The sequence below is a fragment of the Trichomycterus rosablanca genome, chromosome 11, assembly GCF_030014385.1.
Source record: "Trichomycterus rosablanca isolate fTriRos1 chromosome 11, fTriRos1.hap1, whole genome shotgun sequence".
Lineage (NCBI taxonomy): Eukaryota > Metazoa > Chordata > Actinopteri > Siluriformes > Trichomycteridae > Trichomycterus > Trichomycterus rosablanca.
In genome coordinates this window covers 4,810,005-4,833,709 of record NC_085998.1, presented here as the reverse complement: position 1 = coordinate 4,833,709, position 23,705 = coordinate 4,810,005, and the positions used below count along the sequence as shown (strand labels likewise).

General features: G+C 41.7%; 2 protein-coding genes across 2 annotated transcripts in view; one reads left to right on the top strand and one right to left on the bottom strand.

Annotated features, from left to right (window-relative positions):
• Positions 1-7,471: 7,471 nt before the first annotated feature.
• Positions 7,472-23,705, bottom strand: part of chst8 (carbohydrate (N-acetylgalactosamine 4-0) sulfotransferase 8) — a 141,586-nt gene continuing 125,352 nt past the window's right edge. Inside the window, exons 3-4 of the mRNA XM_063004939.1 lie at positions 9,377-9,414; positions 7,472-8,702 (exon numbers count right to left, since the gene is read on the bottom strand). Coding sequence (XP_062861009.1) covers positions 7,602-8,702; positions 9,377-9,414 — 1,139 coding nt within the window. The 3' untranslated portion in view covers positions 7,472-7,601. The remainder of the gene's footprint in view (positions 8,703-9,376; positions 9,415-23,705) is intronic.
• LOC134323411 (high choriolytic enzyme 1-like) lies at positions 10,013-17,624 on the top strand. The gene is made up of 8 exons (XM_063004940.1): positions 10,013-10,020; positions 10,143-10,232; positions 12,258-12,309; positions 13,187-13,342; positions 14,374-14,491; positions 16,119-16,297; positions 17,246-17,452; positions 17,531-17,624. Coding segments are annotated over exons 2-8 (786 nt in total). The 5' UTR covers positions 10,013-10,020; positions 10,143-10,160; the 3' UTR covers positions 17,533-17,624.

Genomic DNA, 23,705 nt, shown 5'->3' with positions numbered 1-23,705 from the left:
ACATTAGTTCCCTGTGACAATTAATTATATATTATATTATATTCTGATCGTGTCATTTTCTGCTCTTTAATAACACTCCGGCCGTTTTAACCCGCAACGTATGCAATAGGTAAATGTTCCAGTCAGCTTCTGGCGTTGTGATAAAGCGTCGCTTCCTACCTTTGGATTGGAATCTCACTTAAAATGGTGGAATACCCTACGTAGTGCACTTCACAGGAACAGCTGGGGTGAATGGAACGCTGCTACAGAATTGGCACTAATGGTTAAAAGAACCGCTTTCTGAACCAATCAGACTTTCTGATTGTAATTGTTGTAATTCTATTCCTAATGGGACACACGCTTATAAATTTAATAGCATCTTGAAGAACAGAAGCTAAGGTAAGCAGTGGTTCTGGATTTTTTTGCTGTGTTTTGGATTTTGGCCGCTGTGCCGTGATTTATTGTGCGCTTTTGTTTTTCAGTGAAAACAAAACGTATCAGTTGAAGCTTTTGAACCTTCTTGTTACGGAAATTACATTCATTTGCACAATGACGAGGAAAGTAAAGACGCGAAGTAAAACGGCTAAATACACTCGCTAATCTGTTGTTGTTTTTTATCTGAATTTACAGACTATTTGTTTATTTCTACGCTACATTTCCAATATATGTTTTGTGTAGATTATACTGACTCGTGACTTGACTCGGACTCTAGCCTAAAGACTCGTGACTTGACTCTGACTCGTATTTTGTGACTTGTGAACATCTCTGGTAATTTAACTCCAGGAATCTCCAGTGCAGTGGTGGACTGATGAAATGACGGTTTAATCTGTTCAGTTATAACTGAGAGATTATCATTAGATTGGAAACTCTAGGGTACATTTTGAGAAGTGCTATTTTTTTTTGTTATACAACAAATTAAGTCATTGAAGTGCTAAACATTTAAATAAAGTCATTTCAGAAGCAGAGAGAACACAGTCAGTCCTCTCCTACAGAGCTCAGTGTTTTTATTCTAGATTTCTATCCAATGTTGTATCCGATTACCTGATGTGTATTTCATCTACTGTATAGATCTACTGCTACAGGCTTCAACTCCTGACCGAGGAGAGCTGCAACCATGAAATGCACCCCACCCCCCCTCCACCCCCAACATGTGCAGCACTGACCACTTCTTTATATCTGCAGGAGGTGCTGTGCCATGTTCATAACAAATTAAGATCAAAATCACACCTCATTACATAAGGACACTCAGTACTGTTGATTACATGCCACACTTTCACTTTATGTATTATATACGGTATATATGTGCTTTCTTAGCCCCCTTTCACCCTGTTCTTTAATGGTCAGGACCCCCACAGGACCACCACAGAGCAGGTATTATTTAGGTGGTGGATTACTCTCAGCACTGCAGTGACACTGACATGGTGGTGGTGTGTTAGTGTGTGTCGTGCTGGTATGAGTAGATCAGACACAGCAGCGCTGCTGGAGTTTTTAAACACCTCACTGTCACTGCTGGACTGAGAATAGTCCACCAACCAAAAACATCCAGCCAACAGCGCCCCGTGAGCAGCATCCTGTGACCACTTATGAAGGTCTAGAAGATGACCGACTCAAACTGCAGCAATAGATGAGCGATCGTCTCTGACTTTACATCTACAAGGTGGATCAGCTAGGTAGGAGTGTCTAATAGAGTGGACAGTGAGTGGACACGGTATTTAAGAACTCCAGCAGCGCTACGTGCTCAACCAAAAACCTTTTTTTGCTGATGGCATTAAAAAGGTTTAAGGGCCTTGCCCAAGTGTCCAACAGTGGTTGCATGGCAAAGCTGGGATTCGAACACTCAACCTTTCAGTTGATAGCCCAAAGCTCTACCCACTAGGCTACAACTGTCCCAGGTTCATTGGATGTTTAACATTTAGCTTGTTAAACAAATACTTTTATGGCAGTTTTTTAACCTATGACTGAATACAATGCAAACACTTCAGTGTTAAACTCCTTGCTCATGGGTCCAATAGTGGCAACTTGGCATTGGTGTGGTTTGAAGAAGCAACTTTCATATCACAAGTCCAGTACCTTAACCACTGAGCAACCACCAAACTGGTCAGTTTGTCCACAAACCTTTGGCTATTTAGTGTATATTTTTGATTCCTCTTTATCACTCCTGGCTAAAGTCCTGCTCATCAGCACCACAACATTGAACTTGTGGCGTGGGACGACGCCCCCATCGATCAGAGTCCTACAGAACAGAAGGAGGATAAACAGGTGAACCTGACCGATTCTCTCACTGTTCTCCAGGCACAAACCGCTAACAGTGTTCTGTACTCCATTCTCATTGACCTCGTACCTCTGCGGTGCGGTCCAATTCCTCTGATGTGAGCTGGGTGCTTTAAGGTCAGACGCCCCCTCGTCCCTACTGGGTCAGTGTGTGCTATTTTTGACCGGTTATACCCGCCCTGAACGCCTCGTCCTGAACGCAAGATGAACGAGGGTTGTCACCAGTGTCGCCCAGCGTGATGTCACATGGGGAGAATGAGGACGTTTGTGCTGCAGGAGCTTAAACAGCAAAGCTCTTCGTCTTCCACTGCTGGATGTCACTTTGATAACTATGTTCAAACATTATTACTAAACATCTTAAATGGGAATTTGTATTTTGGACTAAATGCCCCCTTTTAATCAGTGTGTCGTTTCTGAGCCTTTCACAGAGCAGCAGGAGATCGTGTTTTTTCCCCCAGTGTACAGTATAAGGCTAAAAATACGTGGACGCCTGCCCAAAATCCATTTTGGCAACTGCTGGCATTCATTTGGATTTGGTTCCCACTGTGCGATCGTTACAGGGGTCGCTGTTCTCTAAAGGCTTTCCAAAACATGCTGCTGTATCTCTGTGGGAATTTTCAAAAAGTTAAAAAAGCATTTGTGTTGTCAGGCACTGCTGTTGGATGAGAAAGACTTGACTGCAATCAGCATTCCAATTCATCCCTATGTACACTGATCAGCCATAACATTAAAACCACCTCCTTGTTTCTACACTCACTGTCCATTTTATCAGCTCCACTTACCATATAGAATCACTTTGTAGTTCTACAGTTACTGACTGTAGTCCATCTGTTTCTCTACATACTTTGTTAGCCCCCGTTCACCCTGTTCTTCAATGGTCAGGACCCCCACAGGACCACCACAGAGCAGGTATTATTTAGGTTGTGGATCATTCTCAGCACTGCAGTGACACTGACATGGTGGTGGTGTGTTTATGAGTGGATCAGACACAGCAGCACTGCTGGAGTTTTTAAACACCTCACTGTCACTGCTGGACTGAGAATAGTCCACCAACCAAAACCATCCAGCCAACAGCGCCCTGTGGGCAGCATCCTGTGACCACTGATGAAGATCTAGAAGATGACCAACTCAAACAGCAGCAATAGATGAGCGATCATATCTCACTTTACATCTACAAGGTGGACCAACTAGGTAGGAGTGTCTAATAGAGTGGACGGTGAGTGGACACTGTATTTAAAAACTCCAGCAATGCTGCTGTGTCTCATCCACTCATACCAGCACAACACACACTAACACACCACCACCATGTCAGTGTCATTGCAGTGCTGAGAATGATCCATCACCTAAATAATACTTAATCTGTGGTGGTCCTGTGGGGGTCCTGACCATTGAAGAACAGAGTAAAAGCAGGTTAAAAAAGTAAGTAGAGAAATAAATGAACTGCAGTCAGTAATTGTAGAACTACAAAGAATAATAAATGCTTGAAGTATTTTAATTTATATAATATGGAAACAGGAGACTGGAAGCTTAATGCATAAATATTTATTCAGAGACACTCAACAGAGCAACAGAGAAAGCTTCACCACCTGAAAAATGTCTTCCTGATTGCCGCCGGTTCACTGGCAGTGTAAAAATAAGGCAAAAGGGCATCAGATAACAGATCTGTACACATTTACATTCAGTTCATATAGATCCACGTGTTCAGACGAAGCGCTGTTTATATTTATCACATACTCGGTTGCTACAATAGATCTGCTCTCAGGAACACGTCTCACAATCCTCATCCAACGTTCTTGATAAACTTCAGCATTATGAACTTTAATATCTCAGACAGCACCAGCACCACGTTACTCAAATTAAATCTCTGCACTGGATAAATATCTGCTCATATCACTCATGACTTTAATATTAATAAATATACTATTTATGTACCTTTATGTAACTTTAATATATTATAGTACAATAAAATATAGCACAGGGTGTTACGTCTCTCTATATTTCATCTGTTGGTTTGTATATTCATTTAAACATATAGATAAATAATTATCAATCATTCGCTCAGTAACCAGGGTCTCAGTGAGTCTCAGTGGGTTTGACGCTTAGACCCAAAAGATGGAAACACACCCATTTGAACCCTCTTCAAAAACAAATTTAAAATGTTTATGCTTTTTTATCACCTTGATCAGCCACTTCTGGCAAAACGCTGGTTGGTTTTACTAGTTTTCCCAGCAGTCCACATATTTCTGATCATAATCTTGAAAATAAAAGTGTGGGAGCTTCATTTTAGGCTGATTGAGCTTTTCCAGGAGCAGTTTCATCATGTTGTGGTCTGCTAAAACCATCAATTGGGTCTAAGAGCGTTATAATTGAAGCTTGGGTCTTAATTGGTTTATAGTCATTTAAATATAATATATAAATAATAAATAAAGTGTGTTAACGTAGGCATGTGCCAATTATCAATCATTCATTCATTTACAGTAACCAGGGTCTCAGTGGGTTTGAAGCTTAGACCCAAAAGGTGGAAACAAACCCATGACAGAGTGATTTTAGTCATTTAATAATTAAAACCCACCTCACAAACAAATTTAAGTTCATTTTTATGCTTTTTTTTATCACCTTGATCAGCCACTTCTGGCAAAATGCTGGTCGAGTCAAATAAACAGAACTTTTCCCAGCAGTCCACATACTTTTGATGATAATCTTAAAAATAAAAGTGTGAGAGCTTCATTTTAGACTGATTTAGCTTTTCCAGGAGCAGTTTCATCATGTTGTGGTCGGTTGAAAGCATCAATTGGGTCTAAGAGCGTTATAATTGAAGCTTGGGTCCTAATTGGTTTGTAGCTTTTCCAGGAGCAGTGTCATCATGTTGTGGTCTGCTAAAACCATCAATTGGGTTTACAGGCTTTATTTATTTATGAGCTCTATTGATTAGTTGGTTTGTATTTGTTTAAATATTCATAAATAATAATAAATAAGTGTGTTAACCGTAGGCATGTGCCAAGTCATGACCAAGTGAAACCCTGTTTCTGCCATTGTCCCACCCCCTACAGACAGGTAGCCAATCGTGTGTATGTGTGTGTCTGCATAGCAAAGCTATGATTCAAACTCAATAGCTTAAGATCCCATCATTGGTGGACTAGTGTGTTTTACCCCTGTGCCGCCTCAGCGCCCTCCAAGCTACATTTTTAATTTGTTTTGGCATAGTTTATACTTCTGTAAAACTCTTAAATACTTAAAAAGGGCAGTTGTAGCCTAGTGGGTAAGGTACTGGACTAGTAATCAAAAGGTCGCTGGTTCAAGCCCCACCACTACCACTGCCAGGTTGTCACTGTTGGGCCCTTAAGCAAGGCCCTTAACCCTTAACCCTCAGTTGCTTAGAATGTATGCTGTCACTGTACTGTAAGTCGCTTTGAATAAAAGTGTCTGATATATGTCAAAAATGTAAATGTAAACTTTCTCTAACATTAAACACTGAGTAAACTAAAAAAAATAACTGGGTTTTTTATTTATCTGTCCTGATGTTCGTTCGTTCGTTCGTTCGTTCGTTCGTTCATTCATTCATTTAATTTATTTTTATTTATTTATTTTTTTTTATTTTTTTTTATTTTTTTTGTCCTGATGTTCATTTATTTATTTATTTATCTGTTCAGATGTTTTTTATTTATTTTTTTATTTATTAATATCCTGATGTTTTTATTTATGTATTTATTTATTTATGCATTTGTTTATTTAATGAATTAATTTTATTTATTTATGTATTAACTAATAAATTATAAATGTAATAATTTATAAATTTAAACAAAAAAATAACTGGGTTTTTTATTTATTTATTTATTTATTTATTTATTTATGTTCTGTTATTTATTTATTTATCTGTCAATGTTTTTATTTATTTATCTATCCTTTAATGTATTTATTTATGAATAATAAATATAATAAAAATAATAAATATTAATCTGTCCTTTTATTTATTTATTAATTTATGTATTTATTATCTGTCCGCTTGTTTATTTTTTATTTATTTATTCATCTGTTCGTTTATTTATTTATTTATACATAGTCTATTTAAATAAGAAAAAATAAAATCCTTAGCAGTAGCCAGTTCCCACACACTTGTACACACTGTGTAACACAAAGCTACACGTAAAGCCGTTATACAAATACATATAAAAATATAGAAACTCTGAAAGCCGTTTGTACAATACTGAATATTAGAGATTATAGATTTTACTACTTCAGCTTCAGGTAAAAGTGACGATATGATCTCGGACCTTTTATTCACACCAGCAGCGATTATAAACCCACTCCATTCTCAATCTGAGCTGGAAAACTCCAGTACCCAGAGGTGGTGACCTGGTGGTGGGGAAAGATTTAAACTGGAACTGTGAGGAGCTGTGCTAATGAGAGGTTTTGGTTTAGTGTAGACGTGGTAATAAATATTCATTCCTTCATTCATTTCTTCATTCATTAATTTTCTTACGAATTCCTTAATTTATTTCTTCATTAAATAATTTAATCATTCATTCATTTGTTTATTCATTTATTCATTCATTAATTCCTTTATTAATTCATTAATTCCTTCATTTCTTCATGCATTCATTCATTTATTCATTCATCCAATTATTCCTTTATTGATTAATTTATATATTAATTCCTTCATCAGTTTCTTTATGCTTTTTTTCATTCATTCATTCATTCATTAATTCCTTCGTTTCTTCATTCATTCATTTATTTATTCATTCATTTCTACAGTACATTCACTTATTTATTTCTTCATTCATTCAGTCTGTTTTACAATCGCTTTATCCTGGTCAGGGTCACGGTGGGGCCGATTCACTGGGTGAAAGGAAACACCCCGGACAGGTGGGTAGGTTGTCACTTTGGTCTTTTTAATTTGACCACTAAACACTGATTTTACTTTGACCATGTGATCTGAGCAGCCAGCATTGAGATGCTGATTTTGGAGCAAGTTCTAATTATTGGACTGGATGGTGTCGCCTGCGTTCCAGCAACTTGAAACTAATATTCAGAGCATTTTAAATGTTTGACTGATAAATAAATAATTCTAATAAAGGAAAGTGAAGAAAATAATCGCTGCTGATGTGAACTTGAGGTGAAAGTGAGCTGTTGCTACTAGTGAGTGAATGAAAGTGAATTAGCTTAAAACTGATCTGTGTTTTCATCCTCGTGTTCTACATCTGAAATCTAAGAGCTGGTAGCTGATCCTGATCTGTTTACCATCCCAACACTTACATTTCAGAGTGATATGAAGGGTTAATGCAGTTAATTAGCAGTTTAGCACGTGTTATAGGTACATAACCAGTTTTTAAGAGCGTATACCATCACACCAGTCAGTACAGGTCCTCGAAGGGTTTGGAGTAATTAAACATGAGATAATCCATGTAGTAAAAGTCGTACGCCCTCTGCCTGTCCAGGGCGTTAAGCTGGGCGAAGTAGTGCCGCGTGATTTTGGAGGAAGTCCTGGCGGCCTCTGGGTTCCTGTCCTTGAACGTGGGGAACGTGAGGTTCTTCGGGGCGCCCATTTTGCGCAGCAGGAAGTCGGCTTCCTCCTCCAAGGTCTCGAACTTCCCAATGAAGTCGTAGTCCAGCAGGCAAGGGCTGCACAGCTGATTCACCGACTCCCAGTGGATGTCCATCCCGACGGGACGATGGACATCCAGCAGGTAGCGGATGAACTCCTGAAAGGTCACGCCACTTCCTGTCCTGAGCGCCGATTTGCTCGCGTTTACCCTGTACTTGGAGATGATGGGCTTGCCGAACACCGGATGGTAGTACGAGTTGGGGCTCTCGAACTTGTCCCGGAAGGCCGAGACCAGCCGCTCCATGGGCTCACGGACGAACAGCACCTTGGTGTAGGAGCGCAGTCGCTCGGCGATGCCGCGCCGGTCGAAGCTGTCCAGCCTCTTCAGGTGGTTGTTGTAGTGCACGGCGTCGTGGTTGATCTCCTGCGTGGAGGGCGAGACGCCGGCGAGCACCATCAGCACCCGCTTCCAGTTGGAGCAGCCGGCTTTAGGGACCTCGCAGTACAAAAGTCTGTGCCGGTCCTCCACGTAGATACGAGACACGTGGTGCGGCGTGATCGTCCTGGAGATGTTGCTCCGGTATTTGGTGCAAACGTCTCTGATCAGGCGACGCCGGGCCTCCTGGATGTTGGACAGGTGTACCCAGCTCGGCGGTGTCGAGTCTGATGATGATGATACGGGTGATGAGGATGCGTTAGAGAGCGGCCGGATCGCCACGTTGGTCTTGAGGAGTTTTCGGTGCCGTTTGGTGACCCTGGCTGAAGCTGGATTTGGTTTGTTCCACTCGAAGGAAGGGAACTGCATGGGTAAGATGGAGTTCTCAGAGTTCTTGTCAGTTTTACGCCGTCTGTCGGACTGAGCGGCTGCAGCGCTGCCTGCGATCTCGCCGTCCTGCTGGGCACAGAGTTCCTGCAACCAAGAGCAAGAAACGGGTTTAAGTTCAGAGTTTCAGATCAGTTTGATCAACTAACAGCAACTTTGATCTAGTACACTAGTGAATTTGCTCCGGTTGGTACTAAAACAAAAAAATAGATTAAACAAAATTAACACCTCATTCTAGCTTGAAATAAACTAAAGTTTATACTATAGCAAAAAAGCTTACTTGGCTACTAGTTTTTAATATGATATAATCGACATAATGTTGCTTTATTGATGTTTAACTTTTCACCCTTTGCCCTTTCTGCTAAAGACAAAATAAAATAAAAACAATAAGCAATTTAGCCGGTAATCAGCCTTGGTGGGTTGTTCTGCATCCCAAACCGCTCTTAATCAGGCCCCAGGTTTTTGTTGTTTGTTTTTCCCAATGTACCCATCAGTATAAAACTAGTTGGTTATAATTACAAAATAAAATCAGTAAGATTACATTTAGATTGTAAGTGAGCCTTATCAAAAAATATTTGGACACCTGAAGGACAAAGGGAGGAAGGAAGGAAGGATGGAAGGAAGTCATTAACTTAAAGGTGTGTCTCAGTACTTTTGTCCATATAGTGTCATTTTAGGTATAATGTTAGCTGATGTGAAGAACATTTATAAATAAAGATTCATAATTAATAAAATATTAACACACTCTCTCTCTCTCTTACCTCTCTTGTTTGCCGTGTCATTCCACTGAACTTAAACCCTGTGAGAGAAAGAGAAAGAGATTAACAGATGAATTCCTTTCATTCAAACATGTTCGTTATTAACCTGAATATTAAAGGTTTTAAGTCATAATTTGCTTTAAACTATTATTATGCATTTCTATAAATATTTAGAACTTTGACCCATGGGTCATTTGTGGCCTTCAGTGCATGAAGGTGCCAAACAACATTTTTCAGCTGATTGCTGTACATTAATACAGGGTGCCCACCCTGCAAAACCTGAATAAAAGGAAGGAAGGAAGGTTTGAGTCCCTTCTTGGCCAACACTCAAGAGCTCGACAAAACAACAACAGATAAATTATAAACTGAACATCTTATTTATTAAAAAGTCTCAGTTTGAGTGGAAACACGATGAACTGATGAGAGAAAATCTGCACCTGCTTCACTACATCAAGGTCACATTTATTTCTACCTGATAAAGTTCTGCTTTCATCAGGATTCTCTAAATAAAGTTATGTTGGAACTATTTCTCCCCTGATGAACAGCTGCTGTTTTATCTGTGTGTGAGATTCAGGTTGGTACACAGTAAACGATATAAAACGTCCCTCACTCTGTACCTCACGTGTTTTGCTTAGAGAGCTGAGGAGGTACGATCACATACTACATCACATTTACTCAGGATTAATGCTTGATGACTATAAACTGTACAGAGTAATGGTCAGTACTGGATCTTAATGGTCATACTGGGTTTCTTTTTGCTCTCCTACAGGACTTGAGTTGTGCTGTCATGTTGGTGTACAAGGGAACTCTGGGACTGCTGGGCCTGCTGCTCATCTGCTCTGTTAGAGCTAATGAGGGGGTAACGCACACACACACGCACACACAGGTCGGTTGTTGCACAGTCCACACTATATGGACAAAAGTATTGGGACACATTTACATTTGCAGCGTTTAGTGGACGCTTTTTTCCAGAGTGACTTACAACTATGACTGAATACAGTTTGAACAATTGAGGATTAAGGGCCCTGCTTAGGGGCCCAACAGTGGCAACTTGGCAGTGGCGACACTTGAACCAGCAACCTTCTGATTACTAGTCCAGTACCTTAACTTTTGAGCCACCACCATCTACACCTCTTCTATTTATTGAATTCATGTGTTTCAGCCACAACATTCACTAACTGGTGCAATAAATCAACTATATAAAGGAAACTACATGCATCCAACTTTCAATAACAGTTTAGGGAAGGTCCTTCCCAGTTCCAGCATGACTGCGCCCTTGTGCACAAAGCAAACTCTATAAAGACGTGAAGAAAAGCTTAGTTTTAGCGGACAGTTTTATCCAAAGCGACTTACAGTACTGTGACAGTATACAGTCTAAGCAATTGGGTTAAGGGCCTTACTCAAGGGCCCAACAGTGGCAACCAGGCAGTGGTGAGGCTTGAACCAGCAACCTTTCCATTATTAGTCCAGTACCTTACACAATAGGCCACAACTGCCCTATAAGAAAATCCAGTGACCTGCACAGACCCCGGACCTCAGCCCCACACATCAGCTCTGGGATGAACCGGAACATCAACTGAGGCTTTCTTGACCAACATCAGTGCCCAGCCTGTCACAAATTTCCACAGACATACTTCAAAGTCCGGATTGAATCCTCCCCAGAAGAGCGTCTGTTCTAGCTGAAAAGATGTGTGCTTATGGTCAGCTGTCCAAATACTTTTGGTCAAAGTGATTCAAATCCAAGTGACTCTGTATGGGGGGAAAAGTAATTGCCCCCTTAATTTAATAACAGGCTGTGCCACCTTTAGCAGATCAGAGCTTCCTTATATTCACATCACTGTGGACGAACTGTAACCCACTCTTTGCAGAAGTGCTTTAATTCAGCTACATTAAACAGCTTTTAAGCTCGACTTTGTCTAGTCCATCAAAAAACTAATTCAGTCTCTCTGCACTTGTCATTTTGATTGGTTGGCCAGTGAACCGAACACTTTCCTCTCAGTGAACCATGTTCTGGAGAGTGACGGGAGAGTGATTTGCTTGTAAAATTTGCTCTGGGTAATTAAAATTTGTATTTTAAATTAAAACTGTGAGCCCAGGTGGCGCAGTGGGATATTCCGCTAGCACACCAGCGCTGAGATTCTGAACACCTCGCAAGGCTACCTTGGGCGGCATCTAGCGGGCACAGTCAGCAGTGCCTGCAGCAGACAGAATTGGCCACCGAGTCTGCTGTGTGGGAAAAGACCGAACTAATAAAGTGGGTGGGGTCTTCAAACGCTGTGCAAGGACCCTGGTTAGCAGCCCGAGGCAAAAAGAAGGGGAGGGGGGGGGGGGGGGGGGGGGGGTAGGGGGGGTTGTGCAGACACATCATTAGCAGACACGCCCCTGATAATACAGTCCACGTCGTGATGCTGTCGATCCGGCGTATTCTTGAGTCCTTTGCTGCCTTCAATGTTGTCATGTGGGTGCTTCATCACACTCCCAAAGTAATACAACTTGCAGAACTTCATGTGGTTCAGTAGCTCATTTTCTGTTCTGGCCATCTCATACACTCACTCAGTGGTCGTCATCTTCCTCCATGAGATTTTCAACAGTTTTCTGATGCACTTGTCATCTGAATGCATCCTTCTTCCTCTTTCTTCAGTGTCCAGGCTTCACATCCATATGTGGTTACTAGCCAGACCGAGACTTTCCTCAGTCGTACCTGGGTGACGGTGCTGATTGACTTGTTTTTCCATCACCACCATGCCTATTGCCATTCCTGACACATATTTCAAACGGGTGTCCGCATACTTTTAGCCATATAGTGTACAGGCCCTATACGTTCTATGTGAACTTATTTTATTGTCACTAACTTTATTGTGTCACTTCTATTTCATGTACCAAGGACACTGAGCTGTCTGTAGGGGAGCTGATCGAGAGAGCCAACGCCAATATCGGTATGTAAACACAGACCATAACACACAAGTAATTTTTTGTTAATATAATAAGATTTAATTAAGTATTGGGACGCCACTTTTAATGATTGAATTCATGTCTTTCAGCAGGCGGCACGGTGGCTTAGTGAGTAGCACTGTCACCTCACAGCAAGAAGGTCCTGGGTTTGATCCTCAGGTGGGGCGGTCCGGGTCCTTTCTGTGCGGAGTTTGAATATTCTCCCATGTCTGCGTGGGTTTTCCTCCGGGAGCTCCGGTTTCCTCCCACAGTCCAAAAACATGCAGTCAGGTTAATTGGAGACAATGAATTCCCCTATAGGTGAATGGGTGTGTGTATGTGTGTGTGTGTCTGCCCTGCGATAGACTGGCATCCCGTCCAGGGTGTTAGTGTGTGCCTTGCGCCCATTGAAGGGCTGGGATGGGCTCCAGCACCCCCCCCCCCCCCCCCCCCCCCCGGCGACCCTGATTGGATAAGCGGTTAAAAAAGTGAGTGAATGAATGTGTTTCAACCGCAACAATCACTAACAGGTGTAATAAATCAATTATATAAAGGAAATTACATGCATTAAACTTTGCAGGAGCAGTTTAGGGAAGGCCCTTTCCTTTCCCTGTGCACACAGCGAGCTCTATAAAGACATGAAGAAAAGCTGACCTCAGCTCCTGAGTCCTTTCTTGACCAACATCAGTGTCCAGCCATACATATAATCTCTTTTGACTGAACGGGCACAAATTCCCACAGACATAATTCAAAAATTTCAAAATTTCATTGTACTTGTGTATAGTGACAATAAAGATTCTATTCAAAGTCTTGTGAGAAACCTTCTCGAAAGATCACACAGAGGTGTTTTTCATGGTCAGTGTATGGTCACATTGTGTGCAGTTCGCGGTGTCGGCGAGCCGGAGCTGATCGAAGGAGACATCGCCGTTTACGATGAGAGCGAGAGGAACGCTGATCCCTGCACCGCCACCAGCTGCATGTGGCCAAAATCCAGCGACGGGAAAGTCTACGTACCCTATGTCATCTCCAGCCAGTACTGTACGTCACTGATTATCATCCTCTCTACTGCTCAGATCTGCACTTAATTGCAGTATAATATAACTTAAAAATGAAGTATAGTGGTACCTTGTAACTCCACGTCCCCTAAACTCAAAATCTTTGAAACTTTGAAATTTGTACCCTTAAACTCGACCTGTTCAGCTTTTTTTTGGTTAAATTTACATATTTAACTTCAAATTAACAATAAACAGTCACTTTGTTCAGTGCTCAGCTTGAACGGTGCAGTAATACGTCATCAAAGTGTGAATATGAGACAAATCTGCATTAGTGTGGAATAACCATCAGATCCAGTGTTACAGCTCCACATGTATCTGTGTTTATCTGGATTTTCCTCACTGTTTCACTTTTAAACTTGTGTTACAGCTCGAGGTTCTGAGAAATTGTGAGAATCAGAATCAGCTTCTCCCAGAGTCTAAAACACTTCTGGTTAAAAATAAAGCTTAACGTGGTGTAATGTAGTAAAAGAAGGAGACAGGAGCACTAAACTTCTCTTCATTATTACTGCTCATAAGTTCTTTCCACTAATGAAATTCCTTACTCGTTCTTTTAGTACAATAAGTCACGTTAAGAGGAAATAATGGCACAGGCAGAGCAAAAACGGTTTTGTCACTTCACATGTGAATGCACCGGTACTGAACTGAATACGGTACTCCAAGATCAAGCATCTCCACGATTAAGAAGCGTAAGGAAACAATAACGTAGTAAAGCTAAAGTGCAGCTTTAATTATATTTAATTGTTTTAATTGTATTTCAGTGTTTTTATATTATATTTGTGTTATTTTCAGTGTATAAGTGTCAAAAACAACCTCATTATTTTACATGAGCCTAAAATATATGCAGATCCACAGAACCATGGATGCATTAACAGGTTTTCCCAAACATCCTTATAGCAAAAAATATCTTAAAACTCAACGTCTTTAAAATTCAACACCACTCCCAGAACCAACTGACGTCGAGTTTTAAGGTACCTCTGTACCTATTTACTGAGATCTATCTTGTTCACCCTGAAGCCACCAGCGAGCGGCAGGTTATCCAGCGAGGCCTGGACTCCTTCTCGTCCATCACCTGCATCCGCTTCAAGCAGCGCTCCAGTGAGAGGGATTACATTAGCATTGAGTCGCTCAGCGGGTAAGCATTCAGATTACTCATGAATATAAGGTAAAACCAAGCTGCGAGGGATCTTCGGAAGTGGCGAGTGTGGAGAAGGAGGAGTAATCGGTCGTGTCTGAGAGACGCTTATAGTCCTGATTTAGCTCCATCTGATTTCCACCTTTTCGAGCGTTTAAAGAAGCTTTAAGTGGAAGAAGATTTTCATGTGATGATGATGTGAAAGCAGCGCTGCATCAGCGGCGACGAGCTGAACCAAAAAATGTTTTGCTGACGGCACCTGAAGGTGACGATGTAAAAAAAGTGATGTAGATTGTTTTTAAAATTCTAAATACACTGATCAGCCATAACATTAAAACCATCTCCTTATTTCTATACTCACTGTCTATTTTATCAGCTCCACTTACCATATAGAAGCACTTTGTAGTTCTACAATTACTGACTGTAGTCTATCTGTTTCTCTACATGCTTTGTTAGCCCCCTTTCATGCTGTTCTTCAATGGTCAGGACCCCCACAGGACCACCACAGACCAGGTATTATTTAGGTGGTGGATCATTCTCAGCACTGCAGTGACACTGACATGGTGGTGGTGTGCCAGTGTGTGTTGTGCTGGTATGAGTGGATCAGACACAGCAGCGCTGCTAGAGTTTTTAAACATCTCATTGTCACTGCTGGACTGAGAATAGTCCACCAACCAAAAATATCCAGCCAACAGCGGAACTGTACGCAGCGTCCTGTAACCACTGATGAAGGTCTAGAAGATGACCGACTCAAACAGCAGCAATAGATGAGCGATCGTCTCTGACTTCATGAAGAAGAAGAAGAACCTTTATTGTCATTATACTGGGTACAACGAAATTTAGTTTGACACTCGTGTTCTGTAAACGGCTGTTATAAACACTGTCCAACTTGGGATGTTTGGTTCCGATGCGTTCCGCCGCTCTGACCACCCGATGTAGTTCCTTCCTTTCTTGAGGCTGTGCAGCTGGAGTACCACACAGTCATGCAGTTGGAGAGGACGCTTTCAATAGTGCTGCGGTAGAAGTTTACCAGGAGTTTTTAAGGAAGCTGAGCTTGTTTTAACTTCCTCAGGAAATACAGTCTTTGGTGTGCCCTTCTGTTCAGGTACGATGTGTTCTGTGTCCATGTTAGATTGTTGGATATGTGGACCCCAAGGAATTTCACACTCACCACATAATAGTGTAATAGTGTGAACAGTGAGTGGACACGGTACTTAAAAACTCCAGCAGCGCTGCTGTGTCTGATCCACTCATACCAGCACAACACATACTAACACACCACCACCATGTCAGTGTCACTGCAGTGCTGAGAATGATCCACCACCTAAATAATACCTGCTCTGTGGTGGTCCTGTGGGGGTCCTGACCATTGAAGAACAGCATGAAAGCAGGCTAACAAAGCATGTAGAGAAACAGATAGACTACAGTCAGTAATTGTAGAACTACAAAGTGCTTCTATATGGTAAGTGGAGCTGATAAAATGGACAGTGAGTGTAGAAACAAAGAGGTGGTTTTAATGTTATGGCTGATCAGTGTATTTAGAATTGCATAAAATTTTTGATGAACCCTCGTATCTCGTATCCTGACTGTGCTACTCACAAACACGTTTCTACACTTTATGTTGCAGGTGCTACTCGTCTGTCGGACGGCGTGGAAATGCTCAGACGTTGTCTCTGGCTCGCAGTGGCTGCATCTACCACAAGACCGTCCAGCACGAACTGCTTCATGCTCTGGGCTTCAATCATGAACAGACCCGCAGCGACCGTGACGGCTACATCCGCGTCGTCTGGGAGAACATTATAGACGGTACAGAACTGTGTTTGTTTGTTATAAACTAGGGCAGGGGTGTCAAACTCATTTTCACTGAGGGCCCCATCTGCATCATGGTGGCCCTCAAAGGGCCGATTGTAACGCCTTTTAATTTGTGATTGTGATTGAAGTCGCCTTTTAAGTCTTGGACAATTAAATTCTGTGTTTGATGTCAAAATGCCAAATTTATACCTAGATGTATATTTATAATGTATATTGTACGTTTATATTGTCCTCCTTTACCACAGACACGCCCTCATAACACGAGAGACGAACCGGTTTTTCTTCTTGCAGCACAAACTTGTATTCACTTTCACATCTTTCATTAAATTTCCTCCTTCTGCTTCAGTTTTCTTTTCTTGTACATTTTGGGATTATTTGTAAATTTTTCTCAACATCACTTGTTGGAAAACCGCCTCAGTTAAATGCTGATGTGGAAACACCTTTGTTGCCATCTAGTGGCGGGATGCGGTCACTTTGCGGGTCACAGAATCAGCATGCATTGTGGGAGATGCAGTTTATGTACAATTTTACAGAGTATTTTAAGGCGATCATACGTCTTTTAAGCTCGCGGGCCACATAAAATGACAGGGCGGGCCGGATTTGGCCCCGGGGCCTTGAGTTTGACACATGTGGACTAGGGTGAGGGCTGCATAGCTGATTAATTTTACTGTGGTAAACCAAGCTAATTCAAGCAAGACAACAATATAGTTTTTATTTATTATTATTATTATTTTGACAAGCTAATTGGCTTTGAGTGATGAAAGTATCAATGAGGGCTTTTGTAAAAATCAGTCAGTAACAATGGAGCGTGCAGCAGATTTACAAAATCAGAACCGGTTTCCGGTTTTAAGTAACTTTGTTTTTACTAAACATTTCAGATCGACAGGGCATCTGCTGACTCACATTATTAATCTGACCGATTCAATTTCGGTTTCTCGACAGGCAAGCAACACAACTTCGACAAGAAGGCGACTCTGAATCAGGGAACGACCTACGACTACAACTCAGTCATGCAGTATTTCAGTACTGCTTTCTCTAAAAATGGCCAGCCCACCATGGTGCCCATCCCTGACCCCAACGTGCTCTTCGGTCAGGCCAGCGAGATGAGCAAAAGCGACATTCTCCGACTGAACCGGCTCTATCAGTGCTGTAAGTACTTTAACGTCAGGATTATTTTAGTGTGACCTCTGATAAAGAAATGACGATCATTTTTTTCTTTCTGTACAGAACCTGGATGCAGATGCCCTGACCTGGTCTGTGATTGGACTGCCCGGAATTATAAAATAAATTCTATTAATTGTGTTTGCAGCAATTTTAACAATGAAATCAATAAAGTTTTCATTCTTCACCCATGTCTGTCTTTATATAACAAACTCTGTATAACTTTATACAAAAGTATACACACAACACGAGACATTTGCTGGTGTGCTAGCGGGTTGTGCTGCCTCAGCCTGTCGGTTTGTGTAAACTGTGTAAGCTTAGTAAGCTAAAACTGCGGTGACGTAATTGGCGCAATCTCTAAAAGTAGAGCGTCTAAATAATCTGATTTATGAGATCCATGTCTTATTAGAATCCTCTCTACTGAGGCAGCTGCCCAAACAAAGTTTACATTTAGATTTGCGACTTACACTTGTGACTGAATACGGAATACAGGAACGGTAGTTACCCATTACACTAGATTCATCAGTTCAAGTTTTTTAATGTCAAACTCAGTCATGGACAATTTTGTATCTCCAATTCACCTCACTTGCACATCTTTGGACTGTGGGAGGAAACCGGAGCTCCCGGAGGAAACCCACACAGACACGGGGAGAACATGCAAACTCCACACAGAAAGGACCCGGACCTCCCCACCTAAGAATCAAATCCAGGATCTTCTTGCTGTGAGGTGACAGTGCTACCCACCGAACCAACATCCTATTTATATATTTGTATACGTAATTAATCACAGTTACATTTATACTGACCATTTTGCTTCAAATAAATCAAAATAAAAATTCACACACACACAAAGTCTGATATTTAATATATTTTAAATGCTTTGTTTTCATTGCAAAATAAAAACAAGCTTCTGTTTTTCCAAATAAGACCACATTTATATCCGTGACCTAGTAAAAGAGCTGACTTTCAGTACATTTGGGTGCTGGGTTGCTGTATGGAATCCTAAAACAGGCAGTTCAGTTAATAAATACTGGTGCTCAGTGTAGGTTCTGACTTTATTGCAGCCCTGACCAGTATAACTCACTAAGCAGTACTGGATGAAGTGAACTGAGGAGCAAAAGGGAGCGAACTGTCAATCAGTGAAGGGGAGTAAAAAAAGAAGAAAGAGACAGCAGGAACTTGAGGGACGCGTCGACCCAAAATGTGTGAGAGATGAGATATAGAAGAAAGGATTTAAGGACGGAGGGGCAGCTGGAGGGCAGACAGGAGGAGGGATGTGTGGAGAAGAGCTCCAGCGTTCAGGAACGTTCAAGAGAGAAAGAAAAGTAGTGAGATAAGAAAAAAATCTGTGTTTAACCATGTAGGGTGAGGAATCATCGATGTTCTCACAGATCATCAACCTTCCAAAAATATTTGGATGTAAACATGCAACGAAATTTTCAGACTGAGGAAAATAAGCTGCTTGTATCATTTTATCAAGTGTAAACATGCTGTAACCTTGTAATAAAGAAAGCAGGTGCAGTTTTTCCCTGATCACTGTTGCACTGTTGTACATTCACCCTGGTTACATAATCCACACTGACCTACATCTTATAATTTTAAACATTTTATATCCAAAATAATACGGACAACACTCAATTAGTAAGTTTTAATAATTAATAATAGTATTATTTATAATTAATAAATATATTATTAATTATAAATTATAATTAATATAAGTAATAAGGGTGGCACGATGGCTCAGTATACTACTTGTCTAACCAGTAACTACCTGTCCTGTCATGAATGGAACCAGTGTGTAAAAATATAAATACTATAAGCATATGTAATAGTTACATTGCTAAAAAGTAGGCATTCTAGGCTTTTAAATGGGCAGTTCTAATCAAAAGATCGCTGGTTCAAACCCCACCACTGCCAGGTTGCCACTGTTGGGCCCTTGAGCAAGACCCTTAACCCTCAATTGTTTAGGCTCTATACTGTAAGTTGCTTTAGATAAAAGTGTCCTTATTTAATAGGAGGGGGGAGGATGGGATTGGGTGGTAGTGACAGTTTGAGGTTTGTTACGTTTCAATGATATGAAAGATCAATAATTTTTCTCCATTAAAGCATATTATGCTTTTATAATATTTATTATGTACATTTTGTATTTTATTATATACAAATGTATCCAGTCTTTTAATCAAGTACACTTTTGTTGAATGTGACACAAAGTATGTGAACACCCCTCTGTATTATTAGATTGTTAAGATGTATAAAATAATCACTCTCACTCACTTTCTTTACCGCTTATCCAATCAGGGTTGTGGGGCCTATCCCAGCTTTTCAATGGGCACAAGGCACACAGTAACACCCTGGACGGGACGCCAGTCCCTCGCTGGGCAGACACACACCCATTCACCTATAGGGCAATTCAGTGTCTCCAATTAACCTGACTGCATGTTTTTAGACTGTGGGAGGAAACCCACACAGACACAGGGAGAACATGCAAACTTAACACAGAGAGGAACCGGACCGCCCCACCTGGGGATCAAACCCAGGACCGTCTTGCTGTGAGGCGACAGTGCTACCCACCGATCCACCGTGCCGCCTTGTACAAGATAATTAATTTAAAACAAATATCATGCTTCAGACAGTTTAAAAGCTGCTGGATCAGTTGGAAACAGACGTCGTTCGTTGGTGTCCAGGAACTTTAGTGGCCTTCACAGAGCCATGACCACGACTAATGATTCCAAACTGAGCCTTCCTTAGAGCATCAGTGCTCTTTTGAATGGGCACAAATTCCCACAGACACTTGTGGAAATTTTTTTTAAAAGAGTTGAGGCTGTTAAAACACAAACACACACACAGACACACACACATTTACATTCTCAGCATTTAGCAGATGCCTTCATCCAAAGCGACTTACAATTAAGACTGTATACATTGCAAGCAATTGAGGGTTAAGGGCCTTGTTTAAGGGCCCAACAGTGGCAACCTGGCAGATGTGGGGCTTGACCTTCCAGTTACTAGTCCTGTACTTTAATCACTGAGCTACCACTGTCCCACTGTCCCTGCACACACACACACACACACACACACACACACACACCACACACTAACAATTGAAGGGTGATTACAGGAGTTTTATTTTCCAGAGCAGAGTCAGTAGCCTTTACCTCGAAAAGCCGCCAATATTTACTACAATTGTTACAATCGAGAGACGTAGAGCCGAACACCGACTGTGTAATGATAGCTTTCTCAGATCTACACACACACACTCGCTCAGAACGAGTGTAATAAGTGCGAGTGTAAGTGAGCAGTAATTACGTGACTCAGAGTTTCAAGATCGAGATGTGATGTGCTTAATAGACCAGGTTCCACATGACTTTAAGCTGAAATTTCAAGGTCCTTTCTGCGTGGAGTTTGCATGTTCTCCCCGTGTCTGTGTGGGTTTCCTCCGGGTGCTCCGGTTTCCTCTCAGTCCAAAGACGTGCAAGTGAGGTGAATTGGAGATACAATTAATAAATTTGTAATAAATTGTCCATGACTGTGTTTGATATAATCTTGTGAACTGATGAATCTTGTGTAATGAGTAACTACCGCTCCTGTCATGAATGTAACCAAAGTGTAAAACAGGACGTTAAAATCCTAATACAGTAAATAAATAAATGCGTCCTGGGTGCTAAAGATAAAATGAAAAGTCGTCGTTCTCTGTTTGTTTGATTGCGCTGCAGGGTGGACAAAGGTGTGGGTGGTGCACAAGGACCAGCTCACAAACATGCTGTACACTCAGCTGTAGATTTTTAGCCTGAAAATGACCCAGCTGGTTTATATAACATCAATCCTAATCTGCCCTATATACAGTGTATCACAAAAGTGAGTACACCCCTCACATTTCTGCAAATATTTTATTATATCTTTTCATGGGACAACACTATAGAAATGAAACTTGGATATAACTTAGAGTAGTCAGTGTACAGCTTGTATAGCAGTGTAGATTTACTGTCTTCTGAAAATAACTCAACACACAGCCATTAATGTCTAAATGGCTGGCAACATAAGTGAGTACACCCCACAGTGAACATGTCCAAATTGTGCCCAAAGTGTCAATATTTTGTGTGACCACCATTATTATCCAGCACTGCCTTAACCCTCCTGGGCATGGAATTCACCAGAGCTGCACAGGTTGCTACTGGAATCCTCTTCCACTCCTCCATGATGACATCACAGAGCTGGTGGATGTTAGACACCTTGAACTCCTCCACCTTCCACTTGAGGATGCGCCACAGGTGCTCAATTGGGTTTAGTCCATCACCTTTACCTTCAGCTTCCTCAGCAAGGCAGTTGTCATCTTGGAGGTTGTGTTTGGGGTCGTTGTCCTGTTGGAAAACTGCCATGAGGCCCAGTTTTCAAAGGGAGGGGATCATGCTCTGTTTCAGAATGTCACAGTACATGTTGGAATTCATGTTTCCCTCAATGAACTGCAGCTCCCCAGTGCCAGCAACACTCATGCAGCCCAAGACCATGATGCTACCACCACCATGCTTGACTGTAGGCAAGATACAGTTGTCTTGGTACTTCTCACCAGGGCGCCGCCACACATGCTGGACACCATCTGAGCCAAACAAGTTTATCTTGGTCTCGTCAGACCACAGGGCATTCCAGTAATCCATGTTCTTGGACTGCTTGTCTTCAGCAAACTGTTTGCGGGCTTTCTTGTGCGTCAGCTTCCTTCTGGGATGACGACCATGCAGACCGAGTTGATGCAGTGTGCGGCGTATGGTCTGAGCACTGACAGGCTGACCTCCCACGTCTTCAACCTCTGCAGCAATGCTGGCAGCACTCATGTGTCTATTTTTTAAAGCCAACCTCTGGATATGACGCCGAACACGTGGACTCAACTTCTATGGTCGACCCTGGCGAAGCCTGTTCCGAGTGGAACCTGTCCTGGAAAACCGCTGTATGACCTTGGCCACCATGCTGTAGCTCAGTTTCAGGGTGTTAGCAATCTTCTTATAGCCCAGGCCATCTTTGTGGAGAGCAACAATTCTATTTCTCACATCCTCAGAGAGTTCTTTGCCATGAGGTGCCATGTTGAATATCCAGTGGCCAGTATGAGAGAATTGTACCCAAAACACCAAATTTAACAGCCCTGCTCCCCATTTACACCTGGGACCTTGACACATGACACCAGGGAGGGACAACGACACATTTGGGCACAATTTGGACATGTTCACTGTGGGGTGTACTCACTTATGTTGCCAGCTATTTAGACATTAATGGCTGTGTGTTGAGTTATTTTCAGAAGACAGTAAATCTACACTGCTATACAAGCTGTACACTGACTACTCTAAGTTATATCCAAGTTTCATGTCTATAGTGTTGTCCCATGAAAAGATATAATGAAATATTTGCAGAAATGTGAGGGGTGTACTCACTTTTGTGATACACTGTATATAAATGCACTTTATACATTTCAGAAATGTGAATATTTGATTGACAATTTCCATTCATTCACTGTCTGATTTATCACCGCTTTATCCTGGTCAGGGTTGCGGTGGGTTTGATTCATTGGGCGAAAGACAGGAAACACCTCGGACAGGTCAAACACACACACACACACACACACACACACACACACACACACACTTCCAACTATTTTAATAGCTCCAATTAACCTGACTAGTGATCTCTCTACATAGACACATATTACAGCATCCTACACTCCCGAGAAGAGGGCGTGTCTAAATTCTTAGATTCCTTAGAATTCTCCTACTGAATGATGCGCCTTAAATAATTCTGAGTGATGATCTGACTGAATATTGAGGGAGGAAGGAGCGTCTGACGCCTCCTCAGCGCTGATGGCAATCCCAAGTGTCGTTTATTTGTAAATTCAGGCTCGTCAGGGACAGTTGAACCGTTTTCGGTACGCAAAGGGAGACGTTGACTGGCATGCTGGCGGGTTGTGTCGGTTTGAATGTGTGTGTCTAAATAATCTGCCTTATGAGAATCCTCTCTACTGAGGCAGCTGATCAGGTAGGCAGTAGGCAGCAAGGCAGCTCACTAGGTTTACAGACAGACACCACACAGAGAAAGGTCCCAGACCCTTCTTGCTGTGAGGTGACAGTGCTACCCACTGTACCACCGTGCCACGTCCACATTTGTACTGTAAATTACATAATGACTGAACACTGTAGGATCAAACATCTCACTCAGAGAATCAATCTGATTCATCGCTTAATTAAACCTGATTACTTCCAGG

Coding starts and splice junctions, on each gene's coding strand:
- LOC134323411 (XM_063004940.1), top strand. CDS start 10,161: ATGTTGGTGTACAAGGGAACTCTGGGACTGCTGGGCCTGCTGCTCATC. Junction 12,310..13,186: donor GAGAGCCAACGCCAATATCG/GTATGTAAACAC, acceptor CATTGTGTGCAG/TTCGCGGTGTCGGCGAGCCG. Junction 16,298..17,245: donor CTGGGAGAACATTATAGACG/GTACAGAACTGT, acceptor GTTTCTCGACAG/GCAAGCAACACAACTTCGAC.